Below are 26,566 nucleotides of genomic sequence, written 5' to 3' on the forward strand. Positions count from 1 at the left end.
AAGAAGATCAATTCAAGCCTGTTTTTCCTGTTTTGCTGTCAGCACTAGTGGTTTTGCAGGTCACATTGGGTCAGTTTTGGCTGATCCAATGTTTCTCTAATGTGTATATTGTCTATTTGAATGTAACTGTAATACCTTATCACCCTACCTGGTGAAAAAGATGTATGTGACTCTCTTTGCGATTGTGATTAATATATATTTATTACCTACATCAGATATTTGAAATTACACCTCTACTCTTGGACATGTGGAATGATTTAATTTAACAGAAAGCTAATGGTGCAGCACATTTACTCTGAGAGGCTGCAGAAAAGGTCCTTGGAAAAGACTGTTATTGCTGGTGCTGCAGATGATGAAGACAATCGCATGAGCCATCAACTGAGCAGAATCACAGTTCAGGGTGTCAGAAAAGCCTACTCACTAGAGTCTGGTGACATTTAAGCATCAGAGCAAACACCAGGATTACCAAAGGCTGTCACTGTCACAAGCCAGTTGAAAAGTGTCTGATTTTGAAAGACTTGAAAACACAGATGATTGCATGTTGCGTCACTGATGACCAAAGTTCACCATAGGGTGTACCTCAGAATCAAAGAGCCTTTTGCAATGCTGTTTCCAGGCACAGATTCCTCTTGCACAAAATGTATTTCACATTGTTTTCAACACCAAGTTGTTTTTCAATGCATAATAGCATTTATCACCTTTGTTTGTTCATTGTTTGTTTTACCGTTCCCTTCAAATCTAAGATCAGAACTCCTTTACAATATGTTTTTTGGTTTTGCTGAAGAGCAGTATTTCAGTGTTATAGCTCCGCATTTAGCACCTGCATATCCTGTGTTTTGTGGGTTTTTTTTTAAGCATTTCCTGTTGAACTGATGCACATTTTGTTGTCATAAAAAATAAATTTACGTTTTTTTTTCTATATACAATTACATGTTTTCCTTTTCCTTTTTTGATTCTACTGTTTGTACACCATGTTCCTATAGTTAGCAAATGTGCTGTAGAAATAAATTAACCCTGTGCATGAATTGATGACATAACAACATATGGGCCACTTATTAAAACATCATTGCCTTATCTGAAAGATCATAATGTCATATTACAGCATACCTACTTCCGGTTTTAATTTAAATCACACTATATTTACATGCTATTGGCTCATGGCTTGTCAATTTAAAGGGCTCACATACTTTTTCCACTATCACTATGTGGTTTTTATGGTTGTTCTCAATAAAGACATGAAAGGCACATTATATTTGTTAATATTCACAATCAATAACCACATTTTATGACAAATTAATGCAGAAAACCATGAAGTTCACATACTTTTTCTTGCCACTGCATGTGAAAGCAATATTTTCACCATTTCTGAAATCTGCTGAAATCATTTAAAATCAATGTTGACATTATATACACCTTTCTGAGACTTCAGCTGTACAATTAGGTTGAAACTTCTCAAACTTACAAGTAGGGTACAATGGTGATGTTACCACTACACTAACCAGCCACTGTGAAATTACCTCCACTGTGCTCCACAGAGGAACTTGTTGGGGTCATAAGCAGATCCTGTCTTTCTCTAAACTTTAGCCGTCCCATAACTGGTTCATCTTTGTCTCATCAGTCCATTCAACTGTGTCTCAGAATGTTTGAGTTACTTTTTTAGTTTTAAGGTCTTTCTGTACACCACTCAGTCTTCCTCAGTCTACTCGTTTGACTTTTACTTAGTACACCAGTGGTTTCTTTCTTTATCAGGACTTTACAAATGGTTGTACTGGCTATGGTCAATGTGTGTGCAATGGCTCTGATTGATTTTCTGATTTCTCAGCTTCACCACTGCTTGTTTTTCACCTATAGACAGCTCTTGGCTTTTCACCTTGATTGCACCTCTAAATTATAAATGCAGTCTGAACAGGCTAAACCCAAATCTGAAACTGAGTGCAGACATTCAGTGCTGTTTATTGTTTGAATAATCACTGTAATAGGACACACATGTCAGTCACATGTTCCAATACTTTTGCTCACATAAAAAATGGGTGTATTCAAATAAAATCTCCTATGTTGTTTGTCGGATCCAGACATAAACAGTAAACGCAGAAATACAAGATGAACTGTTGATCTTTTGGCTCATATTCATCTTTTGATATTAAACCCAAATGTTTTTCATCTACAGCAAAAATAAAGGGACTGGTCACTGTTTCTGTGAGATTTCTCTACATCGATTAGCTGATGAGGACACAACATTACTACGAGTGGTTTAAACAAGTTTATTTGAAGAAACCCAGGAGGGGACAGAAAAGAAACCCAGAAACCCAAACAGGAAACAGAAGAACTGGGAGGTTCTGGGAAATGTAGTCAAGATCAGTGAGAGCAACAAATGGGACCAGGGGACGATGTTGATTGAGCAGGGGGTACTGGGTAATGTAGTCCACGGGCAGGTGAGGCAGCAATGAGACTGGCTGGGGAGGGCGGGGAAGTATACAACAAAGCAAAGCAGAACTGAGGGGAACCATGGCGATGTACTACAAACAGAAATCCAGGACAGGGGTTGGTTACGAAATACTGGTTAATATCAGAAAGCACAGTCCAAGGAATCAAACAGAGTTCAGTGTCCAGAATCCAAAAATCAGAGTCAGAGGGAAATAGCAAAGGTCACAGTAATTAGATCCAAAGTGCACAATCCAAAAGGCTAGTCGAAGACAGAACAGGGTCAGAGGAAGAGCTCTAAGGAGAATTACAAATAGGCAAAGGTCAGGTTCAAGTCCAGGGTCTGGTTAACGATGAAGGCAGGTCAGGAACAAATGCTGGATAGTGGTTTCTGTGGGAAAGACACAGCATAATCTATCAAGGAAGTGAGCGAGAGAGAGAGAGAGAGAGAGTGGAGAGAGTGGACAGGTGAACCAGATGAGTATTCAGAGTGAGCAGAGGGGAGAAACAGAGAACAGGAAATGGATCATATATGACAGGGAGAGAAAATGGCTGGGGAAAACAGAGTGGCAGAAAAACGACAGAAGGAGAGGGAGACAGACAGGAAGAGAGACAAAGACAGAAGGAGAAAAGAGGGAGAGAGAGAGAGAGCAGGAAAAGGAAAATAGTAAAACAGAGACAAGGCAGGGATCGTGACAGTTCCAATACTTTTGGAGGGGAGTGTATGTGGAATTTGTTCTGTCAGTCTGCTGAAGGTTATAGCTTTTACTACTGTTGGGAAAAGTGTTAAAATGACACAGACTGAATATAAAAAAATGAGAACTCACAAAAGGCTTGAGTGTCAGCATTTCCACAAGAGAAGAATGTGAAATACCTGGTTTAAGTTACATTTTTTCCATTTCATCATTGCATATGATTCAGGATCTGTCTGGCACATTCAAACTATTTTCTTTTTTTAGGTTACTGCTTCTCCCCTGTAACCCAACATAACTTTAAAGCTTGGGTATAAATAGGTTTTCATATGATACCAGCACTGGTTATTTCGCCATGAGGGGGTGACCTGGCATGTTTTCAGGTGTTTTCAGATCAAGGTGACAGGCACACTGATATACTAGTATAAGGAATCTCTGCTGTTTCTTTGTAGTAGGTGCTTCAGTCACAAGCTGCCCCAGGTACCATGAGCTCACCTTTAGGATATATGTTCTTATGAAGGAGAATGTGTGCAATAGAATTTGAGTATGCAACACGGAAAGCACTACATTTAAAGAGATATGTGCACTTGTCAGGTTTAGTTTTGAAAATGCTCTGTCACTGTGGTATAGTAATTATTACACTACACTCAAACTGAGCAATTTAAATAGGCCGACTTGAAGTTTAATATGCGCAGTGTCTCAACAAGTATATATAGGTGACGAATCCAATTTAAATTCTATTAAAAGTCCAGATAAGCCATTCTCACTGAGCTGGAATATTACATATTGTATGACATATTTATTATATAGCATGCCAGTGGAGTTTTTTTTTTTTTGTCTTGTTTAAAATAATTTATAATAGTATGTAGTGCATGCCATATTTTATAACTCAATAATGGAAGAATCATAATCTGAAAAGTAAAAAAGTTCAAATGCATTAAACTGAATATGGATGTAGCAAGGTGAAGTGTAAATTAACATAAGCCCAGTGCTTTAGTGGAATACCTGTAAGTAGAATAACGACCCTTCAAAGCTGTCCAGCAGCAGTCTCCAGTCTCCCCTGCTGCACCTCCATCAGCTCCGCTGTCAGCGTCTCTCTCCACACTCTGATCATCCACTGAGGTCACGCTGCGCCCTCCCTCCAGCCAATCAGCGCCGAGAGCTGCGCTTGACGTCACGAACTACCGAGTCAAGGAAGCTGGAAGTTCGTGCGACGAACGAAACTTTGAAAGTTTAAGTTTTTAGACGGGAAATCATACAAACATCAATTCGTCGTTATTGTGTATTTTATTATTGCGGTCTTTGTAGATAAACTTTGTTCAAGTCTACAGCAGGAGGACCCATACTAAGGCGTTATACATCACTAACTAACGATGTTAGCCCCAAGTCTTCTGGCTAATTACTGCAGCGAACTCCATGATGACCAAGCACATAAAGTGAGTACCGCTGGGTCAAAACACTCAGCACAGCTGGTTTTGAGGACACTTGACGTGTCCTCACGGGACAGCTGTGTGCCCTACCCTGCTGTGTGAGAGTAAAAACAGGGGGCCAAGTGTTAGCTACTGTTAGCTTGTGTGGAGCCAGTGATGTTTCTGAGTCACTTCTCGCTGAGTCTAAATATCCGTGTTCATCACCTGTGTGTACGTGCTGATGTTAAAGTAATCGACAGCGCCTTTAAAAGCAGTAATGTTACAAAATGTCAAGTCTCATTACTTACAGTATGTACATGAATTACTTAATAGAAAAAGTAATGACACTGTTTGCAGTTTCCTGGTTTCCTGCATAAATTGCTCGTACATCTGATCTGTACTAAAATATCAACAAACATCATTACTTAGCTGATAAAACACAAACTGTCAGGATCTTTAATGTCTTTATTGAACACATCAATTACTCGAACAGGGACATTTTTCCATATATGACATTTTGACCAAAATGTTTTCTGTCACATTGACTTGGCTGAAGATCTCTGAAGAGAACGGAGCCATTGTTACTACTGTAATACTGTTAGTTAGTTGTCCTCAGATGTTTTGATGAAACAATGTGTATATGTAAATATCTTTTTTTGTGCGTGTTAAGTCACCTCAGGTACAAGTGAGTGCAGGTGGAACTAATAACATTAAAAAAGGCTCCATTACATTTAGGTGGTCCAAAAAGCCAGACCACCCTGCACAGAACTCCAATTTGTGTACAAGAAACATAACTTAAATGCAGCGCTATTATTCATACATAACTATGAATGTTATTTTCCTGCTATAATATAAAAAAATACCTGCAGTGAAAATGCATTAAAATTAAGGAGCTGGAAAACAAACAAAATGTTCCAAAGTCACAGTTAGATTGTCACCTTTCATTATATATAAAGCATGAATTCCTCTTACTACAAATATAATTATATAGTGCACCATTCTGTATCATGTTATTATTTAGTATGCAATTTGAAAAAATTGCAATAATTGTTCGGTCTAGAGGTGAACATTGATTTCACAGTGGGAAGGCTTCCAGCCTCATCTACATTGTAATGTCTTATTATATAGTGTTTATTCCACTGTTAGATATCATAATGATGGCTGTGTAATTCTGTTGTTGCTTACTTATACCCTTACATTTTATTCTGTGCCTAAGATGTGTTTTGGACAAGTACTTTAGGACATACAAATGAGAAATGTTTGGTTAAGGACACATTAATAAGTTTTTCTATATCAAAACGTGAAGCAGATTTTTTAAGGGTTAAGGTAAAATATAACATTTGTTGGAGCAAGTTGGCCAGATGCAGGAATTGCCTTGTAAATGTTCACTACTCCAAATGACAAAATTAAGCTATGTCAGCACAGCTAATGGGGATTCATTTTGTTTAATCCTGTTAACCTTTCAGAATAAAATACTATTCTGTAGTAGTATTTTGTGCAGCAATTTCCTTCCCTTAAATTATTGCAGAAGCTATTCAAAGTGTATGTGAAGAAATGACCGGTGACTATTAAGAACTGGCAGAAGGGACAAAAGGCCGCCTTGACATGCCACAGTTCAGGGTGCTGCCATTGTGCATGCTGGCTGTCCTACTGGGAAACATGAATAGAATGGAGCCACTGTTAATGTTTTTAATAATACCTCTTCCTGGCAAGGCAGAATTTTAACTTTAAAGTGAATATATCTGCTTTCTACTTTTATTTAAGAAATCATAGCATTTGATGACTTGACTGATATTTTACACACTCCTGTGAGGAGTGAACAACAGTGCAGCATTAAATTCAGTTTAAATTGACAATATTCCACCCACTGGAAATACAAGCAGAACATCCTTTTAACAAACAAAGTTTAGTTTGAGGCTCTGTGCACTATACCTGTTATCGTTGTGGTAGAGATTTGTTTTGAGTTTATTTATGTTCCATATTGACATACCTCTCATATAGTAAGCTTGATACGACAGTACACACAGCACACACAAGATATGGAAACTGTTCTTTAGAAAGTAGTCATGCAAATTAAATTTGCTAAATGCAGGCCTGTCTAATTTTTATTTTTTGTCATTTTTTAATTGTCATGATGTCTTAAAGTACAAATGGTTTTCTCCTCTCCAAAAATGGTTTAGGTGGACCAACATCTCCAACATTTTCAGCTGTCAGATGAGGTTTTGGTAGATGTGGCATTAAAATTTCGACAAGAGATGGACAGAGGCTTGTGCAGGGATACTAACCCCACAGCTGCTGTCAAGATGCTGCCCACATTTGTGCGGTCCACTCCTGATGGAACAGGTAAGACCCTTTTTATATAGGAAACTGTTTAAGAAGTTTAATAAAAACACAGTCGGGCTAAACCAGACTTATTCTTGAAAAGAAAATGCTGCTTTAGGTTAACCTCCAGTCATTTTCACTTTGACATTTAGGTCTGTAACTGTACTTGTTTTTTGACATCACTTAATATGTTACATATTTACAGTGCCAAGTGTCAGTACATTTTCTCGCTTCCCTCCAGTGGAATCTAGCCATGTAGATGTACAGATTTGAAAAAATCAAGTTAGACTCAGCTTCTTCCACCAAGCTGTGTCTGAGCTGAACTGTCCGATCCCATAATGCAAGGACTCAGTACAATAACCCCACGTAACATAGCGAACTGTGTATTATGTAAATAATTGCAACTATGTATGTAAATGATTAATGTTTCATGCAATCAGATGGTACAAAAGACGGAGTCAGACCACATCCAATTCCTTGCTTATCTTGTGCAAACTTGGCCAATAAAGCTGATTCTGATTCTGATGATTGAATATGAAAAATGTAGTGTCAGCATGCTTGAAAAAGTTTGCATCAGCAGTACTGCACTGCAAACTAATGTTTGGTTCTGGTAATTCACTCATAACAGACTTGACATGATCGTCAGAGAGACTTTCTGATTTCAGCCTTTTGACAATCACCCACCTTGACATCGGTAAAAATACAAAGTCTAGGTGGCATGGCCTCGTGGTGGAAAAGACTGTGATGTGAGAGGTCTGGTAACTTAGAGGAGATTGACAAATGCCCCATATAGTGTGGACAGGACACCAACTGCAAACATGTGGTTGTGGTAGACTTTATCCTTGTCAACCTAAACGATGGACATGCTTATAAAAATGATGTCTTAATCTATTTAGTTTTGTAATAAGACATATTTAAAACTACGATATGCAATTTACACAAATGCAAGTCGAAGAAATCAGTCTGTCTGCTTCACTTTGTTCCTCTACCGTCTGTTATGCTCTGTAATTCACCCTGGTAGAGGTACAGACACGCTCCAAGCCCACCTGTCCATGGCTCTTCAATGTACTGTCAGTACTTAGATGAAAAGATGCCTGACGTGTGGTGTTGAGGTCAGTGATGATGCCTACATGCTGAAAGAGCATCTTTTTAGTTACCTCCATAAAATTTTGAGGTAACAGGCAGACTGTGATGCTGCAGACTACACAAAAAAAAGAAACGTGTAAAGTCAGCTAGACAATGAGATCATGCAGATGAGAAGTCCAGACAAGACATAGATATTAAATATGGACAATCGCCTCCAATTGAAGGTGATTCATCGTTATTCATCATTACATGTATTTCTGTGATGTCATCTCAATGTCTCATGTCTGTAGTGGGACCAATGGTGGAAATACTAATAACATATAATATCGGTCATGCAATGTGGAAGCAAAGTCGGAAGCTAGAAAACTCTTGCACATGATGAGCAATACATAAACGAGTGATTAGGCACCATCTCTGAGACTGGTATCCAGTTGGACTTAATATTTTCATGACAGAGATGGTTGTCAAGCTTTTATTTCCACTGCTGACTCATGATCTGGTAAAACCTCCATACTACAGTACTTATTATCCTTAGAGCGAGTTAATTTGCAGTAACTGTGTTGCAGCTGAACTAGTAGCTTTATTATGGCAAAAACCACATGGCCATAGGCCTGCTCTTGGCATTTTTAACCCTTAATATTTAGTTGTGTGTTGTGTTCATTCGGCTGATGAATAAATGTAATTAATATGCTGTGTCAATTTTATGCCTTTTTGGGTTCAAAATAGACCTCAAAGTTAGGCAGTGTCCACAGAATGCGGCTGAACCAAATTTTCCAATTGAAACAGATAATAGTATAATTGGACATAAACAAAACAGTTTATCTATTTTAAAAAAATTGTTAGTTGCAACCCTATTAGTAAAAAAGTTGGAAAAACGTGACGACTGCTATCTAACGCAAAGATGCAAAAACCACTATGTTTTATGAGGGTGGATCTCTTTTCTATTTATGTGCAGACTATCAGTGTGTGTGATTTGTGATAATTGTTTGTTATTGTTTGTTCCAAGAACAAGGTGAATTCCTGGCCCTTGACCTTGGCGGTTCCAACTTCCGAGTGCTCCTGGTGAAAGTCAAGGGTAATGGCGAGCAAAAGGTGGAAATGGAAAATCAGATTTATGAAATTCCTGAACAAATCATGAGAGGCAACGGTACTGAGGTAAGAAACATTACAAAGGTAATAGGTACTGAACTAAAGAGATTAGAATAAAACAATTGCTCTAATTGTCTTGTGTTATCTGTGAAAGTATAAATATATACACACAGGAATTGGCAAGATGTAGAAAAAGCAGTGGAAACCAGCCATAACTGAACATCCAGGTTACAGGGTCACTGCTGGATTTAACTGATCCAGACTGTAATTTACTAACAAACCCAATGATGTGAGCACATGTACCACGTGTACATTGTTGCCCTAGTATGGTTCTAAAGTAAACATGCAAAATAGTTATTTTCCAAGCATCGGTTAATCTATGATGCATATATACAGATACATATATATATATAGTAGGTGCTGCTTTCTTAAAGAGGGAACTCAATTCAAAATAAATAAAAAAACAAAACAGATAAGGTACTACAGTGATTGCTAGTTTTACAGTTTTACAGTGTGCTTTGTAGAATTAATACCCTACTCCTGGCAAAATGCATGATACGGTCTGTGTGTGGGATGGATAGACACTAGAGGGCTGCAGAGCATTTGCATACAGATAGGCAAGGTCTATGTAATAAATACAATTTAAAGAAGTTTTTATTTAATTTAGTCACTTTTTTAACAACAAACCCACAAACATGTACTAGACAAGTTTAACAGATTCTAGAAGGAGAACAGTATGATCAACACCAGCCCTGCTCAGTCTACCTGTAACTTCACCAAAAGCATGTTGCCTAATATTACCTCCACCACCAACATTCATTTTCACAGCTTCACCAAATAGTGACAGAATATATGAGTCAGTACAAAAGCATAGTGGTGGGCTCAGCTTATTGCAGTATGCTTGAAAGACACACAAGGAGAGAGCAATGTATCAACATTTCATTTTTTTCTAAATAATTGGAGAGAGTTCCAACTCCCTGCAAGCCACAGACAGATAACATTCATAACAACAAAAAATAACACCCTAATTTACCCGCACAGTGGACTATATAACACTTTCTTTCATTTTACTGTATTAAGGCTCCTGGTGTGAAGTGAAAAGAACAGGATTGATTTATTGCAGTAAACAGCATCACCTGCATAAACTGTTGCTTGTACAGGCTGATGTGTAAATCAATTCATTTCAGTTTTTTATATATATTCTGGTGTGATGAGGGGAACATTATGTACTACTCAGAAGCAAAATGAGATATAATATCACATGCGTTTTAGTTGCAGCCAGAAATATCTATCCTCAAGTTCTCGTTTCATAACAACATAATTCATCACCAATTTCTTGCCTTCTATCAATGGTTTTTGCTTCATGCCCCTGTCTTTCTGTCATTTGTCCCGAAGTGTTCCTCTTTTGATCTGTCAATGCATGGCACACACACACACACACACACACACACACACAACTGTGAAAAACTCTTGGTTAATAAGAAAAATGACCTTTTCTCTCTCCTGTAGTTGTTTGACCACATAGTTGATTGTCTGGCTAATTTTGTGGAGAAGATGGGCATAAAGGAGAAAAAACTTCCTCTGGGCTTCACCTTTTCTTTTCCTTGTCAGCAGACCAAGTTGGATGAGGTGAGTGATGTACAAGTTCCAGTAATATTTGAATCATACCTGAAATGAAGTTGTCATTTTCCTGCAATCATCACTCCGGTGAAAACACAAATGAAACCAGTACTCAATAAGCAGTTTTATTACTAACCCCCTTTTTATTTAAGTTTTTTTATTAAGTTATTTAAATTAGCACTAGCAAAAAAGCTGTATTCACTCCCTAGACGGTCAGCTTTAAAAGAAAGACACACGAAGGACAGCTGTCTATAGAGAGTCGGATGAAAACATGGTATTAGCATCAGATTGATATCCTCCACCATCCATCATTACCCTGTAAAAAAGTAAAGTTTACCAGTAAGCCAGCTCTCTAGAAAAAGGGGATTTAAGCATTTCCTGGACATACGACTTCTATAAGCACTGAATAAAGTGAAAGACCAGAGAAGAGACAAAAAAAAAAAAAAAAAGGAACCATGTTTAGTCAATTAGCTGCTTAATAATGAAACCAGCTCAAAGAATAAATCAGTGTAAACAAATACTGTTCACTAATTGACTGACTCCCTCTTTACATTCCCTTTAAAAGAATCCTTCTAATGTGGTAACACTGATGTTGTCAAAAAAGGAGACTTTAATCAAAGGTTGTTGTCCTTGTAGAAATTGTACTGCCTGTGACACCTGCCACTGAAAACAGGGCACATCTCAAATTCAATTCAACAGGCTTTCATATCAAATCTTACATAAGCTCCCATGCAAAGAATGTCATGTGTTACAGTGCCTAAGCTCCAGAATCTATGTAGAAAAAAACATCCTGCCAATTAAGAACAAGAATTTTCAGAATATAAATCAGTCATTAGACGTTTTGTCTTGCAGTACAATGACTCATGATAGATGACCTAATGTTTTCATCGTAGTGTATGACAGACATTTTTTTTTTTTTTTTTTTCATTGTGTAATTTGTATAATGTTCTTAAACTTATTAGATTTAGTGCTGTGAGAAGCCTTGTTACTGTAGGTTTTCAGAGACCAATGTAAGGATGGTCTGATTGCAGATGACCACTTGGAAACCTGTTGGTAGTAAGGTGACTGACACTAGCTAAAAGGATTCAACAATGAAACTGATTGTACACTGAAGAAGGCAGAGCTGACATGTCTTAGCACTGACAAATTCACTGCCCGTCCCCAAAAAAAGTAATTACCTGGATTTAACTAAGCGAATAGGTAAGATCCTGTCATTGGATAATTACTGCGTAGATGATTATGTTACAGCTGGCAACAAGTTATTTAACCCTAACTGATGCAGTGAGTAGCTTCTCATTTATAAACAACCATGTCTGAAGACACATTCTGTGGTCGTGGAAAAGATGTTAATCTGTTTCAGAAGGGTCCAGTTATTGGCATCAAGCAAAGAAAACATCTAAGACGGTTTATGAAACTACTAAAACTGGGTTAAGAACTGTTCAATGGAAGAAGGTCATGTGGTCTGATGAGTCCAGATTTATCTTGTTCGAGAGTGATGGGTGCATCAGGGTAAGAAGAGAGGTGGGTGAAGTGATGCACCCATCAGGCCAAGTGTCTACCGTACTGGGGGCAGTGCTATAATCTGGGGCTGCTGCAGTTGATCAGGTCTAGGTTCAGCAAAGATATATTTCCAAAGAATAAGGTCAGCTGACTACCTGAATATACTGAATGACCAGGTTGTTCCATCAATTTTATTTTTCCTGATGGTATGGGCATAAGATACTAATCCCAGGATTCATCTGGCTTAATTTGTGAAAGAGTGGTTCAGGGAGCATGACACATTGTTTTCACACATGGGTTGATCACCATGTTCAAAGTCCAGACTTTAACCCCATTCAGAATCTTTGGGATGTGCTAAGAAAGATTTACGACTTTACGCAACGGTCTGACTCTCCCATCATCAATACTTAAAACGATCTTGGTGATCTTGGTCATTGCAGAAACTTACTGAACCGATGCCTTGGCGAATGTGTACCGTAATCAAAGCTAAAGGCAGTCTAAACAAATATATCAAATAAGTGTGTGACCTTTATTTGGAAAGGCAGTGTATGTATGCATGTGTAAATTTTTCAAAATTTCAAATTGGCATACTAGATAATTTTTTAACAGTCAGCTATATTGGATGTAGACCTTAATACATTTAAGAGTTTTGATCCAGCTCTACCTTCTCTTTTTTTTTTTTTGCTCAGATTGTTGCTCCATGATTGATGCTTATTATGACAGCTTGTTATAAGGCTGAAGTAAAGTGCGTAGATAATCGTGACTCAGTCCCATGTTGTTATTTTTCTATTTGCAGAGTGTTTTGTTGTCGTGGACCAAAAGCTTCCATGCGAGTGGAGTAGAGGGAAAAGATGTAGTCGGCCTTCTGAGGAAAGCAATCAAAAAGAGAGGGGTACGTCTTCAAGTTCATTTTGTACCATTTTTGTTACCCGTGTGCAGATGTACAAATATCTAAAAATGTTTTGTTTTTACTTTATGTGATGTTTTTGATGGAAAGAAATAAAAATAGCACCCTAAACTACAAAATGAACAATTATACAGTGAAGAGTAATGTACATGACAAAACTCACTCGGCTGCTGTCAAAAACCTGTATTTATGTTGACTTCAAATGTCAGATGAGGATATGCTTATAAAATTGATGAAAAACAACGTAATCTGGACCCTGACCAAAATTTCAGTGCAAAATGTCAATCCTTGCAGTGACATGTTGCTATCTTGTCATATCACCTATAATTTTAGGCTTCTGTCTAGTTTTGTGCTCTTGTTTGTCTTCTCTGGAATGACATGTTTAGGTCTAGCAATGTAAAGAAAATATGTTAATGGTGAAAACACACTTAAGAATAAATAGAGTGAAAAATATTCAGCCTACACTATGTGTGAAAAGAACCATCCGAATCCTTTCAGTCAAACATGCAGAATACAGGTGCTTACAACCACAAATTCAATTTGATTCAATTCAGTTCATTTGTATAGCGCCATATCACAATAGAAGTAATCTCAAGGCACTTTACAGTGTAAGGTTTAAGACCTTACAAAGTATAATTATATACAGAATTATATAGAAAACCCAACAATCCCATTTGAGTAAGCACTAGGTGTGTCTAACTCAATTGCACAGGGGGCCAAAATCCAAAACACTTTAGGTTGGGGGCCGAACAGGATAAACATTTATTGAATACACTAAAACTAAACTTTTAAAACTTTTAAAACTTTTAAAACGTAACTTTTTTGAACATAAATATGAATAAAAACAGACAGGAATATTATTCCGGAATGAACTCCGAACCTTAAATAACTAACTAATAACTAAATAACTAACTAATATTTTCTCTCCATAAAAATATATCCTGTCAAATTCTACAAGTTAGAAATAAATTAAACGTTAAAAGAACAAACATTCAAATTTATTTACTCTTATGTTATTTTATATAAAACATAAACTTAAATTTTAAATATCCCAAAAGATTTCACTCTCCATAAAAATGAGATCCTGTCAAAATTATAGCCTACAAATTCAAAATATGAACATGCTGCATATAAAAACCTGGAAATATAAATAAAATTTGTGCTTTTCAGCATTAACAAATCAAATCATTCAGTTGTCTTTGCTCTTATGTCATGAGCTGGACGCCTGGCATCTTGGTTTTTTGGTAACAAGTTTGTTTATGTTTGGTGTGAGGTTCGAGCCTATTGTAGACAGAACTGGGGCATTTCTGTGGGAATGGAGTGAATAAACTGTGTGGGCCCTGCAGTGTCGTACTTTGCCTTCAGTCATTACACTGCAGCTAAATCAGCTCCATCTGAATCTGCACAGGTGCAGTTTCCACATTGACGGCAAAATTATTTTTTTGTTCTTCAAAGTCACCAAAGCGCCGTGCACTTAGTTTATCAGCAAAGTGCGTATTTGGGAACACCATTGTGCTGACTTGGTTCAACATTACTTGGTATCGTGAGGGCTAGCTTCGCAACAACTTGCAGCATCATAAGCTAGACTTGATTAATGCGGGAAGTGTTCGACAAGGTAGCTGAAGCGCTGTGGTGAGTGGAAAGTTGAGAGAGAAAAGGACAGCAGGCAACAAAAAACAACAACAAGCACAGTTGTACATTAGTACATTTTTAAGACACCAACATGGAACAACATAGGTGGCCACAATAAAATATATAGTCACAGCTGTACTGAAAGTGATATTCGACAGCAGAATTTTACATAGCAAACGCAATAGGAAAAGCACCCATCAGAAGAGTCGAATTGCAGCAATACACACTGCACACTGTAAATCAAAGATGTACGACCAGTAAGGAGTGATGTTGCATCAACATTATATTAAGATATTTCAAGGACACTAGGACAGAATGTACAGCTGCTGCTGACACAATTCAGTAATGGTATTACAGATTTGGCCCTCTTAGCTGATGCTGAGGTGCACTGAACTGTAGCCCATGCACCAAAACATTGTAAATCAGACCCACTAGGAGCTTCAGGGCTGGTTTGTTTTGTTCAGGAACCTGAGTCAGACTGTAGACTAAGTAATAAACTGAAAGCAGTGCTAAAGGATTTTTAGGCTAAAAGTAAACCTTTAGGTTAAGAAATAATTTAATTTATTCAATTAAATCACACTAATTATTGATAGTATTGATCTTGACTGAGGTGAATAAAACTATAATAGTGAAAGTCACATTTTCTGCTGTATCACCTTGTGGTTGTTTTAAATCTCATTGCAGGACTTTGACATTGACATTCTGGCAGTGATCAATGACACAGTAGGAACCATGATGACCTGTGGCTATGATGATCAACACTGTGAAATTGGCCTCATTGTAGGTGAGTCCAATCTAACTGGGAAAGTAAATCAAATAACAAGGATTGGGGAAAGTTAGTAAGTGTTACTGTGACATTCGCTATTACCCAGTGAGCAGCATTGAATCAATTTTCTTTGGGGGCCGGGCGCCCAACATTTGGGCTGTGTCATTGTCCACTGTGTAGTGTGCACTTGGTGGTTGGGTAAATGTAATCACGGCCATGGTCAGTAAAAATACTCTTTTAGTTGTCTAGTTGTGTTGAGAAGACTGTGAAGGCTGTAGTACATGACTCACATTCTTACTTATTAAACCATCACCAAACTCTTGTGCCTTGTGTAGAAGCACCAGATTTTCACTTCTCTATTTTATGGGCGTACAGACATTCTCACATTATCCTGAATAATTTTTTGAAATACTTGGGAATTCATCTTCCACTAAATCACTGCAAGCTGGCCAGGCTCTGATGCAGCAAAGCAGGCCTAAATCATGATGTTTCCTCCAAACATACTGGAGGATTGGCATAATGTTTTCACGATAATATGCAGTGTCCTTTTTACACCAGACGTAGTGTTGTGTGTTCTTTCCAATAGTTCAATTTTGTTTCATCAGTCCACAAAACATTTTGCCAATACTGTTGTGGAGTGTCAATCTGCTTTTTGTCAAACTTCAGGTGTGCAGCAATGTTCTTTTTAATAAACAGCAGCTTCCTTCATGGTGTCCTCTCATAGACCTCCTGCTAGTTCAATGTTTTACCTACTGTAGACTCATGAACACAGATGTTAGCCAGTTACAATGGTGTCTTCAAATCTTTGGTTGTCGCTCGGGTTGTTTCGTTACCTCATTGACGAGTGTTTGTTGTGCTCTTTTGACTGGCCACCCACTTCTTGGTAGAGTAGCCACAGTCCCAAAGTGTCTCCATTTTTAGATTGTTTGTCTAACTGTACACTGGTGAATTTCTAAAGTCTTTGACATCACTTTGTGACACTTTCCTGCTTTCTGTAAATCATCAATTCTCAATCGTAGATCCTCTGAAAGCTCCTTTTGGCGAGACATGGCTCACATAAGCACATTCTTCTGGTGCGGAGCAAACTCAAAAGGTTTGAGATGTTTTTGTCAGTCAAAGCACACCTCCAAACTAAATTTCTTAACAAGACTCCAAGTATTATTGCACCTGACTCCAGTTAGCTTTTTTTTGGAGATTATTATTTAAAGGGCTAATTTTTCCACTAGCACTATGAGGTTTTTATGATTGTTCTCAAAGACACATTTTTGTTAATACTCTTGACTTAGATGAAGATCAGAACATCTTTTGACAATACAGAAAACCACAAAATTCCAAAAGGTTCACATACTGTATGTGTATATAGTATGTGTCTGTATAAACATGTCACAGGGTTAGGATGAGACTCCATAACCAGAGATAACTCAGACAGGATGAGGTAAAATGGTTTTGAATATTAATGTGAGGAGGTCCAGTGATACAGAGAGGAAGGGAACAAGTTGGGTAAGGAGAATACACTCACAGTACCGGAGGTTCAGCCAGAGACAGATCAGGTGATACAGAGTGAGGGTCCTATGAGGAAGAGCATAGCTCAGGTAGAATAACACTCACGGTACTGGTAGTTTAGGCAGAGGCAGGTCCGGTTAGGGATGAGTCAGGCAGAGACAGGTTTCAGGTTAGACAGGGTTCGTATCAGATAAGCAGTCCAAAGATAAATGCTGGATAGTTTTGCTCTCAGATTGATGTGATCTGGCAAACAGGAGACCGACAGACCTGCTAATGAAAGGGACAGGGGAGACACAGGTGCAGACAATTTGCAGGTCACTTGACAGAGGAGACAGAAAACAAGGATTTTTATTTTTTTCTGATATTGATTGGTTATGGTTTTGTCTTACTCTTAATATCTTACTTGTTTTTTTCTTTTACTTTTGCTTACTTTTTTCTCCTGTCTTAATTTTAATGTTTATGATAAAATGTTATTGTAAAGCACCTTAAAAAACACTATATAAATACACTTACCTTAACTCATATTAACTACCATAACTATTACCTGTAGTCTGTTTTTAACCACATAATTCTCTCTGTATTTGCACTAAAGTCTTGTCACTGCTAAGTCAGGCTCTTCCAGTTCACATGGACCTACTAACTGCATCTTTTAATGTGCCAGTCACTGACATCTCCTCAAGATTGTGGAAGCTCCTACAAGACATTTTAGGTGTTAATAGTAACATCAACATTACACTGTGTTCTATTTAGGTGTCCCAGTAAGACATTATATTGTGATTGAACAGCAGTATTTTCTTTTCTTATTCTCTGCATAGCTCAACCTCAACTCTAGTAGGTCTAAACAAACAGAATAGAGGCAGTACACACTGGCAGTAAATGACATGAATGTCAGGATACACCATTGTCTTATTTTCTAACATCAACATCACCAAAGCAACATTCCTCCTTTAGATTGAGACAGTGAAACACTGCCCCCTCACTAGTTCTAGCACACCTTATTCTGCAGTTTTGTAGTGGTTACATTCATAATGGAAAGACCCTGAGCTGTCTGTGTGACCCTGAGTCCCGGACCAGCATACAAAGGTATTAAAAAAGGCACTGACGCAGCTAGAGGCATGAAGTAAAATTGCACAACCATAATCCAGGTTAACACTCACTTCATACTGCAGATGTTTTCAGCTTGCTAAACATTCTGATGTTGACGCTTAAATAACATGTACAGATTCTCCTATCACTGTGGATAATTTGCACATTCAAAATAATAGAGTCAATAGTTTTATTGTAAAACACAGAAGATGCCACTCAGTATATCATACTAGGGTCTTTGGGAGTCAGTATGGTGTGACCCGACACAAGACACAAGACACAAGACACAAACCACAAAACTCTTACATTTAAACAAAATATTTGCAGATGTGGGTTCATAATTTGTCAGCTCAAAGCACAGGCCCAGGTGGTTATTCTGAATGAAAAGTTAGTTTTAATGAGCTTCACTAGACAGGGTGACACCATGATTCACTGGATTAAGGTATGACTGAGATGACTGTCATTCTGCATCTAATGTTTGGATGAGAAGTGCTGTGTAACTAATATGCTAACATACCTTCCCTTAAGGAACGGGGACCAATGCCTGCTACATGGAGCAGATGAGGAATATTGAGCTGCTGGATGGTGACGAGGGCCGGATGTGTGTTAATACAGAGTGGGGCGCTTTTGGAGACGATGGTGCCCTGGAACACCTGCGTACTGACATTGACCGGGAAATAGATGCAGGCTCTCTGAACCCTGGCAAACAACTGTGAGTGTCTGTAAATTAATCTTAATCTTTGTACTAAAACATTTTTCAGTAGTTGCTTTACTGTGGGAAGAAAACATTTGTGTGTGTTATATTAATTAAATAATTTTTCATCTTCATCTTTCATGTCTTCATTGAGAACAACTATAAAAACCTCATAGTTTGCCATCATTAAAGGAGATTATGAATTCTGAGTTGTACATACCAATTCTACAGAAAAATTAATTGAAGCTCATGCAGCAAGAAAACAAGCCATTACATCAAAACATATTTGAAGAAGAAAGAAATGTAATATTTTGGAACAGAGTCTTAATAGAAGATGTGTCTGCATTCTTTGGTTCAATCAATAAAATGTCATCACCATTGTGGTGATACACTAATAACTGCCCATCAAACTAAATGACTACAGTGTTAAATCTTTTGACACATCAATTGATACCAGCAGGATGAAACATTCCTCATTTCACAAGATGTGTTCCAGAGTTTACATTGCAAATGTTCAGTGTCTGCCAGACTTTTAGTTAGTTTATCTGTATTTGTCTTTGTATGTGCATGTGTATATACAGTGTTTTGGTAGGTCACTTCAGGTAGGAGTTAAGCTGATAAGCTGATGTTTGAATTAATACCAATGTGACGTTTTGTTTGTTTTAGGTTCGAGAAGATGATCAGTGGCATGTACATGGGGGAACTGGTCCGTCTCATCCTAGTGAGGATGGCCAAAGAGAAGCTGCTGTTCCAGGGCAAGACCACAGCAGAACTCCTCACCACTGGAAGCTTCAGCACTGCATACATCTATGATATTGAGAATGACAAGTTAGTTTGTATTGTGTGTTTAACTGTTTAACTGTTGTCCACGGTCACAAAAATATTTAATGGATTGCTTAAATGTCCATCCATTCATTTATTAATTTTATTAACCACATAAATTGTTTAGGATGACATCAAGCAGACAAAGTTATAGTGATTTAATTTCTGCGTTACCTACAGAGACGAGGAAGCTTTGGCCAGTGCTGAGAAGGTGCTTCGAGGCCTGGGTCTGGACCCGTCAGTTGAGGATTGCATAAGCACTCAGAGAGTGTGTCAGATAGTATCTACACGGGCTGCACACTTGTGTGCTGCCACTCTAGTAGCCATCCTGCGACAGATCCGGGATAACAAAGGTGCTGAGAAGCTGCGTACTACCATTGGAGTGGATGGCTCTGTTTACAAGAATCATCCAGAGTAAGTGATCCTGAACACCATAACGTCTGTCATAGTGTAGCTCATCATTAATGAGGGCTGTTTGTTGGTGATGCTAAAAATCTCTTTGATGAGTTAAAGCAAGAAACTCTTAGTATTAAAGGATGAAACACTTTATAGAGAGGTTGCACCTATAACTCTCGGTACCAGCAAATTCATAAAAGTCATATTTGGCCTCATTCAGTGTGTGCTGGGTAAGCAGAAGCAGAGTCAGCACATCATATTCATAATGATATGCGTGAGCATGCAGATGGATGCATCCTATCTTACATTGAGTGAATTAAACATAGGGCTTACTTTTATAAGAGATGCAGGTGATAGCTCCTAAAAATGATGTCTTTTAATTCACTGCACTTTCGGGTTAAATCCCTCTCAACCCCTATCTGAACAAAAGAGGACTTTGTTTTATGGAGGTTTACGCATCTATGGTGCTTGTCAAAGTGAAAATCTATTCTTACATTTTGCTGTGAATACTCCAAGTGTGCTTGGCCTGTGGCTGAGGGGACACTAACTAATTTGCAGGCCGTAATGGCGTAGCGGTAGCCCGTAGCTCAACCAGCGACTCCACAACTGGATCATTAGACAAATAACATGTTTTTATTTTTTTGTTAATCATTCCAAACATGTTAACATGAACGAGTCTGGATAAGTCTGATTCATTTCTCCTTTGCATCCTAACCGCAGCATTTGGTGCGCAAGCAGATTGCACCTGCCTTTCAGGAGTATTAATTTCAGATGCAATCCCAGCCACCGCAAATTTCTTTCAGACTTTCACATTGCATGTGTATTTGCATTTTGGATAAAAACGCTTCCCTTTACATATTATTGAGGGAAAAGGTGCTAAATTCACTGAATGCACTTTTTTGCTATTTTTAAAGGCACCACAGTCCTCAGAACAAACATTTTTTGCACGTGTTTTCATGCTTGCACATAATTTAGTACACACAAACCCTTAGTAAATCAGCGTCATACTGTACTGGAGCTGTGGATGTAGTTTTTAAGTGAATTTCATTGCAAGAATATAATGGCTGCATGGCTGAATGCATGTCAGTGGGAGAGAACACAAGCAATAGCAGTGTGGGAAATTGTGTTGTTGACTGTACAAATGCATTATTGATCCTGTGTACCTACAGGAATGAACCCAGAGCACATACCTACTGTGTATGATCACAGGAAAAACATGCAATCTCCACACATTATCCTCTCAGGCCCCATTATCCCAACTACATCAGGTCCAATCAATAGGTCAATAAATAGAAAAGTCTTTTAGTTTGACAATAGTTGTTGTTCCGTGCCTGTCTGTTTCGCTTTTCCATGCATGTTGTCGAAATTCTGCTTGTTTGTCATTGGTGTTTGCCTAATATAAACTGGCCTACTGGTATTTGTCTCTGTCCCAGGATGAATTTGGATTATTGTGTATGAAAACAGGTACGCCTTTTATTTATTTATTTATTTATTTATTAGTGCAATACCTGCATAAAATATTTATCCCATTGACGTTTTCACCTATTATGTTTTTACAACATTGAATCAAGGTCAATTTATTTTGGATTTCTGGACACTAAAGAACACTTTCATGTCAAAGTGAAAAACACACATTAAATTATCAATTTATACATTAAACTGTAATAATTGATTGCATAAATATTTACCCACTTTACTTGAATTTAACTAAATTATTGTTATTGCTGCTAATTGGTTTTAGTTAGCTCACACAGTTAGCTAAATGGACATCGTCTTAGTACAGTGAATGTTTTTTTAAGCATAAATACACCTGTGTAGTATCCTGGTCAAAAGAACATTTCAAGCAACTCTGAAAAAAGGGTCATGAAAAGCACAAACTAATGGATGGATACAAGAATTAGAAAATGTCCAAGCCTGTATCAGCTCCAAGTCAGTATTCTTTGGAGTATAGTTACCTGCATTATTAAGACATGGAAGGAATATGTTCTGAGCCCATGACAGATCACGGTAAATCTGAGTTTGTCAAAGGGCATGTGGGAGACTCTGAAGTTACCTTAATATAACCTGCATTATGACCTCAGTGACTGCTGCAAAGTATAGGGAAATCCCAGATGGAAACCTGTGCCTTGAGAGGAGATATGTTTTCCAGCAAGTCAAGGACCCTGCTATAAAGCTAAAGCTACACACAAATCGTTTAAAAACAACCAACAATATCTTATGTTTTATTGTGGCTAAATCAAAGGTCAGACCTCAATCCAAATGGGAATTTGTATCTGGATTTGAAGAAGGCTATTCACTAATGATCCCTAGGTAGCTTGACTGAGTTAGAGCTGTTTTTCAAAGAAGAAAAGGCAAAGGTTACACTGTCCCGATGTGCTGATTTAGACCTATCAAAAGCCTAAAACATTAACTTGAAGTTGATTAATACATATTCAATTCAATTCAATTCAATTTTATTTGTATAGCGCCACGAAGATCTCAGGCACTTTACGTGTAATTTAAGACCTACGAAATATTTATATTATAGGAAAACCAACAATCCATTTGAGCAACTTTAAACATGAAGAAAACTCCTTAAGGAAGAACTCCACAGAAGCTCATAGGGGCGCCTGCCTCACCGGTGGGTGGGAAAGAGAAAGAAGCATAAACAACAACAAGCATCAAGAACATTGGGCAGATGAACTGGATTCTGGAGATGTACAGCTCCAGGCCGAGGATACCTGCAGAAAAGTACAGAGAGAGGGAGACAGAGAGGAGGAAACACAACTACAGGAGAGAGAAGACACAAAGTTAATGACATGCAATGGTGGCATTTGCATTGATACAGGAGAAAGGAGAGAGGAGAGGAGCTCAGTTTATCAGTAGAGGTCCCCCAGCAGAATAACCTATATCAGCATAACTAAGAGATGGTTCAGAGTCACCTGATCCATCTCTAACTATAAGCTTTATAAAAAAGGAAAGTTTTAAGTCTAGTCTTAAATGTAGAGACGGTGTCTGCCTCCCGAACCTGAACTGGGAGCTGGTTCCACAGGAGAGGGGCTTGGTAGCTAAAGGCTCTGCCTCCCATTCTACATTTGGAAACTCTAGGAACCACAAGTAAACCTGCAGTCTGAGAACGGAGAGTTCTGCTTGGAAGATAAGGAACTATGAGGTCTTTAAGATAAGATGGAGCCTGATTATTAAGGGATTTATAAGTTAGGAGAAGAATTTTAAATTCAATTCTGGATTTAACAGGGAGCCAATGGAGAGAAGCTAACGTTGGAGAAATATGATCTCTCTTGCTAATTCCAGTCAGAACTCTGGCTGCAGCATTTTGGATTAACTGGAGGCTCTTTAATGAGTTATTGGGACATCCTATTAATAATGAATTACAATAGTCCAGTCTGGAAGTAACAAATGCATGGACTAGTTTTTCAGCATCACTTTGGGAGAGGATTCTCCTAATTTTAGCAATGTTTCTTAGGTGAAAAAAGGCAGTTCTAGAGATTTCTTTTATGTATGAAGTGAAGGAGATATCCTGATCAAAGATAACTCCGAGGTTTCTTACAGTATTACTTGAGGCCAGAACTAAGTCATCAATGGTGAGAATGTGTTTAGACATAGTGTCTCTGAGATTTTTTGGCCCAAACAGTATAACCTCTGTCTTGTCCGGATTTAGGAGAAGGAAATTGGAGGTCATCCAGGCCTTTATGTCTTTTAAGCATTCCTGAAGTTTGACTAATTGATTAGTTTCTCCTGGTTTCATAGATAAATATAGCTGGGTATCATCTGCATAACAATGGAAATTTATAGAGTGTTTCCTAATAATATTGCCTAAAGGGGACATATATAACGTGAAAAGAATCGGTCCAAGCACAGATCCCTGTGGAACTCCATAGCTGACTTTGCTGTGCATGGAAGACTCATCATTAACGTGTACAAACTGAAATCTATCCGATAGATACGATTTAAACCACTCTAGTGCTGTTCCTTTGATTCCAATGACATGTTCCAGTCTGTGTAATAAAATGTTGTGATCTATAGTGTCGAATGCAGCACTAAGATCTAACAAGACGAGTATAGAGAGTAGACCATTGTCTGATGCTAATAGAAGATCATTAGTGACCTTTACCAGTGCTGTTTCTGTACTATGATGTACTCTAAATCCTGACTGGAAATCTTCATACAAGTTATTGCTACGTAGGTGGTCGTACAATTGCTTAGAAACTATCTTTTCAAGGATTTTAGAGATAAAGGGCAGATTGGATATTGGTCTATAATTCGCTAAGACCCCTGAGTCCAGAGTAGGCTTTTTGAGTAGGGGCTTGACTACAGCAACCTTAAAAGCCTGTGGTACGTAGCCTATTTGTAAAGACAGATTGATCTGATCTAATATGGACGTGCTGATCAAAGGTAAGACATCCTTGAGGAGTGGAGGACATATGCAGTCAACAAAAAAAGAAATAAGCTTTATAAACTCATTGAGAGAACCCAACAACCCCCTTTGAGCAGCACTAGGTGACGATGGAGAGGAAAAACTCCCTTTAACAGAAGAAACCTCCAGCAGAACCAGGCCATCTGCCTTGAGCGGTTGGGGTGAGTGGACAGTAGAGAGACAAGAGGATAAAGCAACAGATCACAATCAGGGAGAATGCCAGCAGCTTCCTGGTGCATCCAGCCAGATGACATTAGACGTTTAGTATTACTGTGCAGCTAATGTGGCTATATTCAACAAGCTAACCTAGTAAACAAGCAAGACAAAACACTCTGTGTTGGTAAAACTTCGAATGACATAACCTAACCATAACCTGGGTCTTGAATGAGGCAGTACCTTTGACCTTTAACCCTGAAATAATGCACCATTTATGAACTTGGCTTAACATAAAAAACAAAAAAATCCATAGTTTGTTCACATCCTAAGAGCATGGAGGAAGAATAGAGACTTCTGTTTGTCCATAAATCCAAAAGATGAGGACTGTCTGTGCTGTGTGCTCTGCCACAGCTGTTTTGCTGTTTGCAGAGCGAGTCTGCTATAGCTAGGAAAACAATGTTGGACGGCAGGGGTTCGGATAAGGTCGTAGTGGGATGTGTTTGAACCGAGCCTAGCAGGGATTGGGTCTCTGAGCCTTGACAGTATGTCATTTTGTGCATTAACTTTGAATGGACCACTCAGGGAGTGGTTTTTACAGAAGCAGAAGAAATGACACATACACTTCTAACATACTTGTTGTGTGTCTTCATGCATCCCAGAGTTATATAAATGTACCAAAATGACCAAAAAGTGGATTTTACATAGGATGGGCACTTTAATGTATTACCCTCTATTATTATTTACATTTACATTTATTTACATTTTTTAACTGTACTTTATTCTCTGTACTTTGCTGTATTTCATCAATGCATTTTATCATAGGTCCATTGCTCAATTGCCCTTTACTCTGCAAAACACTTTGGTCAGCATTGGTTGTTTTTTGTTGTTGTTGTTGTTGTTGTTTTTTATGTTCTCCATTGATTTGATTCATCTATATGATCATTTTGGAAAATGTAGTTTGTGCACCTCTTGAACTACAATGTAGCCTAGCAACAAGTGGAACTGAACAACATAGTTTTACAAAGAAACGTTTGTTGTTCCCAAACCAACTTTCTATATTCACGGTGAATATTGTATTTTCTGATTAGTAGGATTGAAACTTGTTTAACTTGGCATAAATATAATGATCTATAATCAGCACAACTTTTAATAAGCTAGTCTGGTTAAGCGAGAAGGTACAACTGATTTTTACCAAACATTTATCTCCTTTTCCAAGGTTTTCCAGGAGACTCCACAAGATGGTACGGCGACTTGTGCCAGACTGTGATGTGCGTTTTTTGCAGTCCCAGGTTGGCAGTGGTAAAGGTGCCGCCATGGTTACAGCAGTTGCCTATCGTCTTGCTGCTCAACATGCAGAGCGTCAGCGAATTCTCGACACCTTGCGCTTGAGCCGCGCACAGCTGCTGGAGGTGAAGAATCGTATGAGTGAGGAAATGGTGCGAGGCCTGACAAAGCAAACCCATGAACAGGCAAGCGTTAAGATGCTTCCCACCTATGTCAGATCAACACCAGATGGAACAGGTATCTTTGAGAGAAATGCAAACCTATGAGTTGACTTGTTACTGAGTAGAGTTGTCTCATTTCTGTAGTGCTTTTCGTATGTCTTCAAAATTCTTGTCTTAATTGGGCTTATTAGAGCACGGTGACTACTTGGCTTTGGACCTCGGGGGATCTAGCTTTCGGGTGTTGCTGGTGAAAGTGCGAAGTGGAAAGCGTTGTAATGTGGACATGCACCACAAGATCTACAGTATTCCTCAGGAGACCATGCAGGGCACAGGAGAAGAGGTAATATGTGGAAGAATTGAAAAGATAATATTGTCATATCTGACACTAATCCTCTGATTTAAAAAAGTGGTGGCAATGGTAACTAAATTAGAAATTAACTGCAGTTCAGACAGTAATAGTGGAACTTGGTTTATTGCACTTAATGCTACTTTTATGTATAGTCAGTGCCAAAATAAAAAAATCTGACTAGTGTTTGTCCTGAACCTGATGAACCTGACATATTTAATAGAAAACCTTTGGCCTTTTGTATGACCCTCTGGTGCATA

At 38.2% G+C, this 26,566-nt stretch overlaps 1 protein-coding gene across 1 annotated transcript in view; it reads left to right on the forward strand.

Moving 5' to 3' along the window:
- Positions 1-4,281: 4,281 nt before the first annotated feature.
- Positions 4,282-26,566, forward strand: part of hk2 (hexokinase 2) — a 32,288-nt gene continuing 10,003 nt past the window's right edge. Inside the window, exons 1-11 of the mRNA XM_026342663.1 lie at positions 4,282-4,549; positions 6,703-6,865; positions 8,937-9,085; positions 10,529-10,648; positions 12,936-13,031; positions 15,363-15,462; positions 18,562-18,745; positions 19,394-19,555; positions 19,730-19,963; positions 25,732-26,036; positions 26,152-26,300. Coding sequence (XP_026198448.1) covers positions 4,487-4,549; positions 6,703-6,865; positions 8,937-9,085; positions 10,529-10,648; positions 12,936-13,031; positions 15,363-15,462; positions 18,562-18,745; positions 19,394-19,555; positions 19,730-19,963; positions 25,732-26,036; positions 26,152-26,300 — 1,725 coding nt within the window. The 5' untranslated portion in view covers positions 4,282-4,486. The remainder of the gene's footprint in view (positions 4,550-6,702; positions 6,866-8,936; positions 9,086-10,528; positions 10,649-12,935; positions 13,032-15,362; positions 15,463-18,561; positions 18,746-19,393; positions 19,556-19,729; positions 19,964-25,731; positions 26,037-26,151; positions 26,301-26,566) is intronic.

Source organism: Anabas testudineus, chromosome 9 (assembly GCF_900324465.2).
Source record: "Anabas testudineus chromosome 9, fAnaTes1.2, whole genome shotgun sequence".
NCBI classification, from domain to species: Eukaryota; Metazoa; Chordata; class Actinopteri; order Anabantiformes; family Anabantidae; genus Anabas; species Anabas testudineus.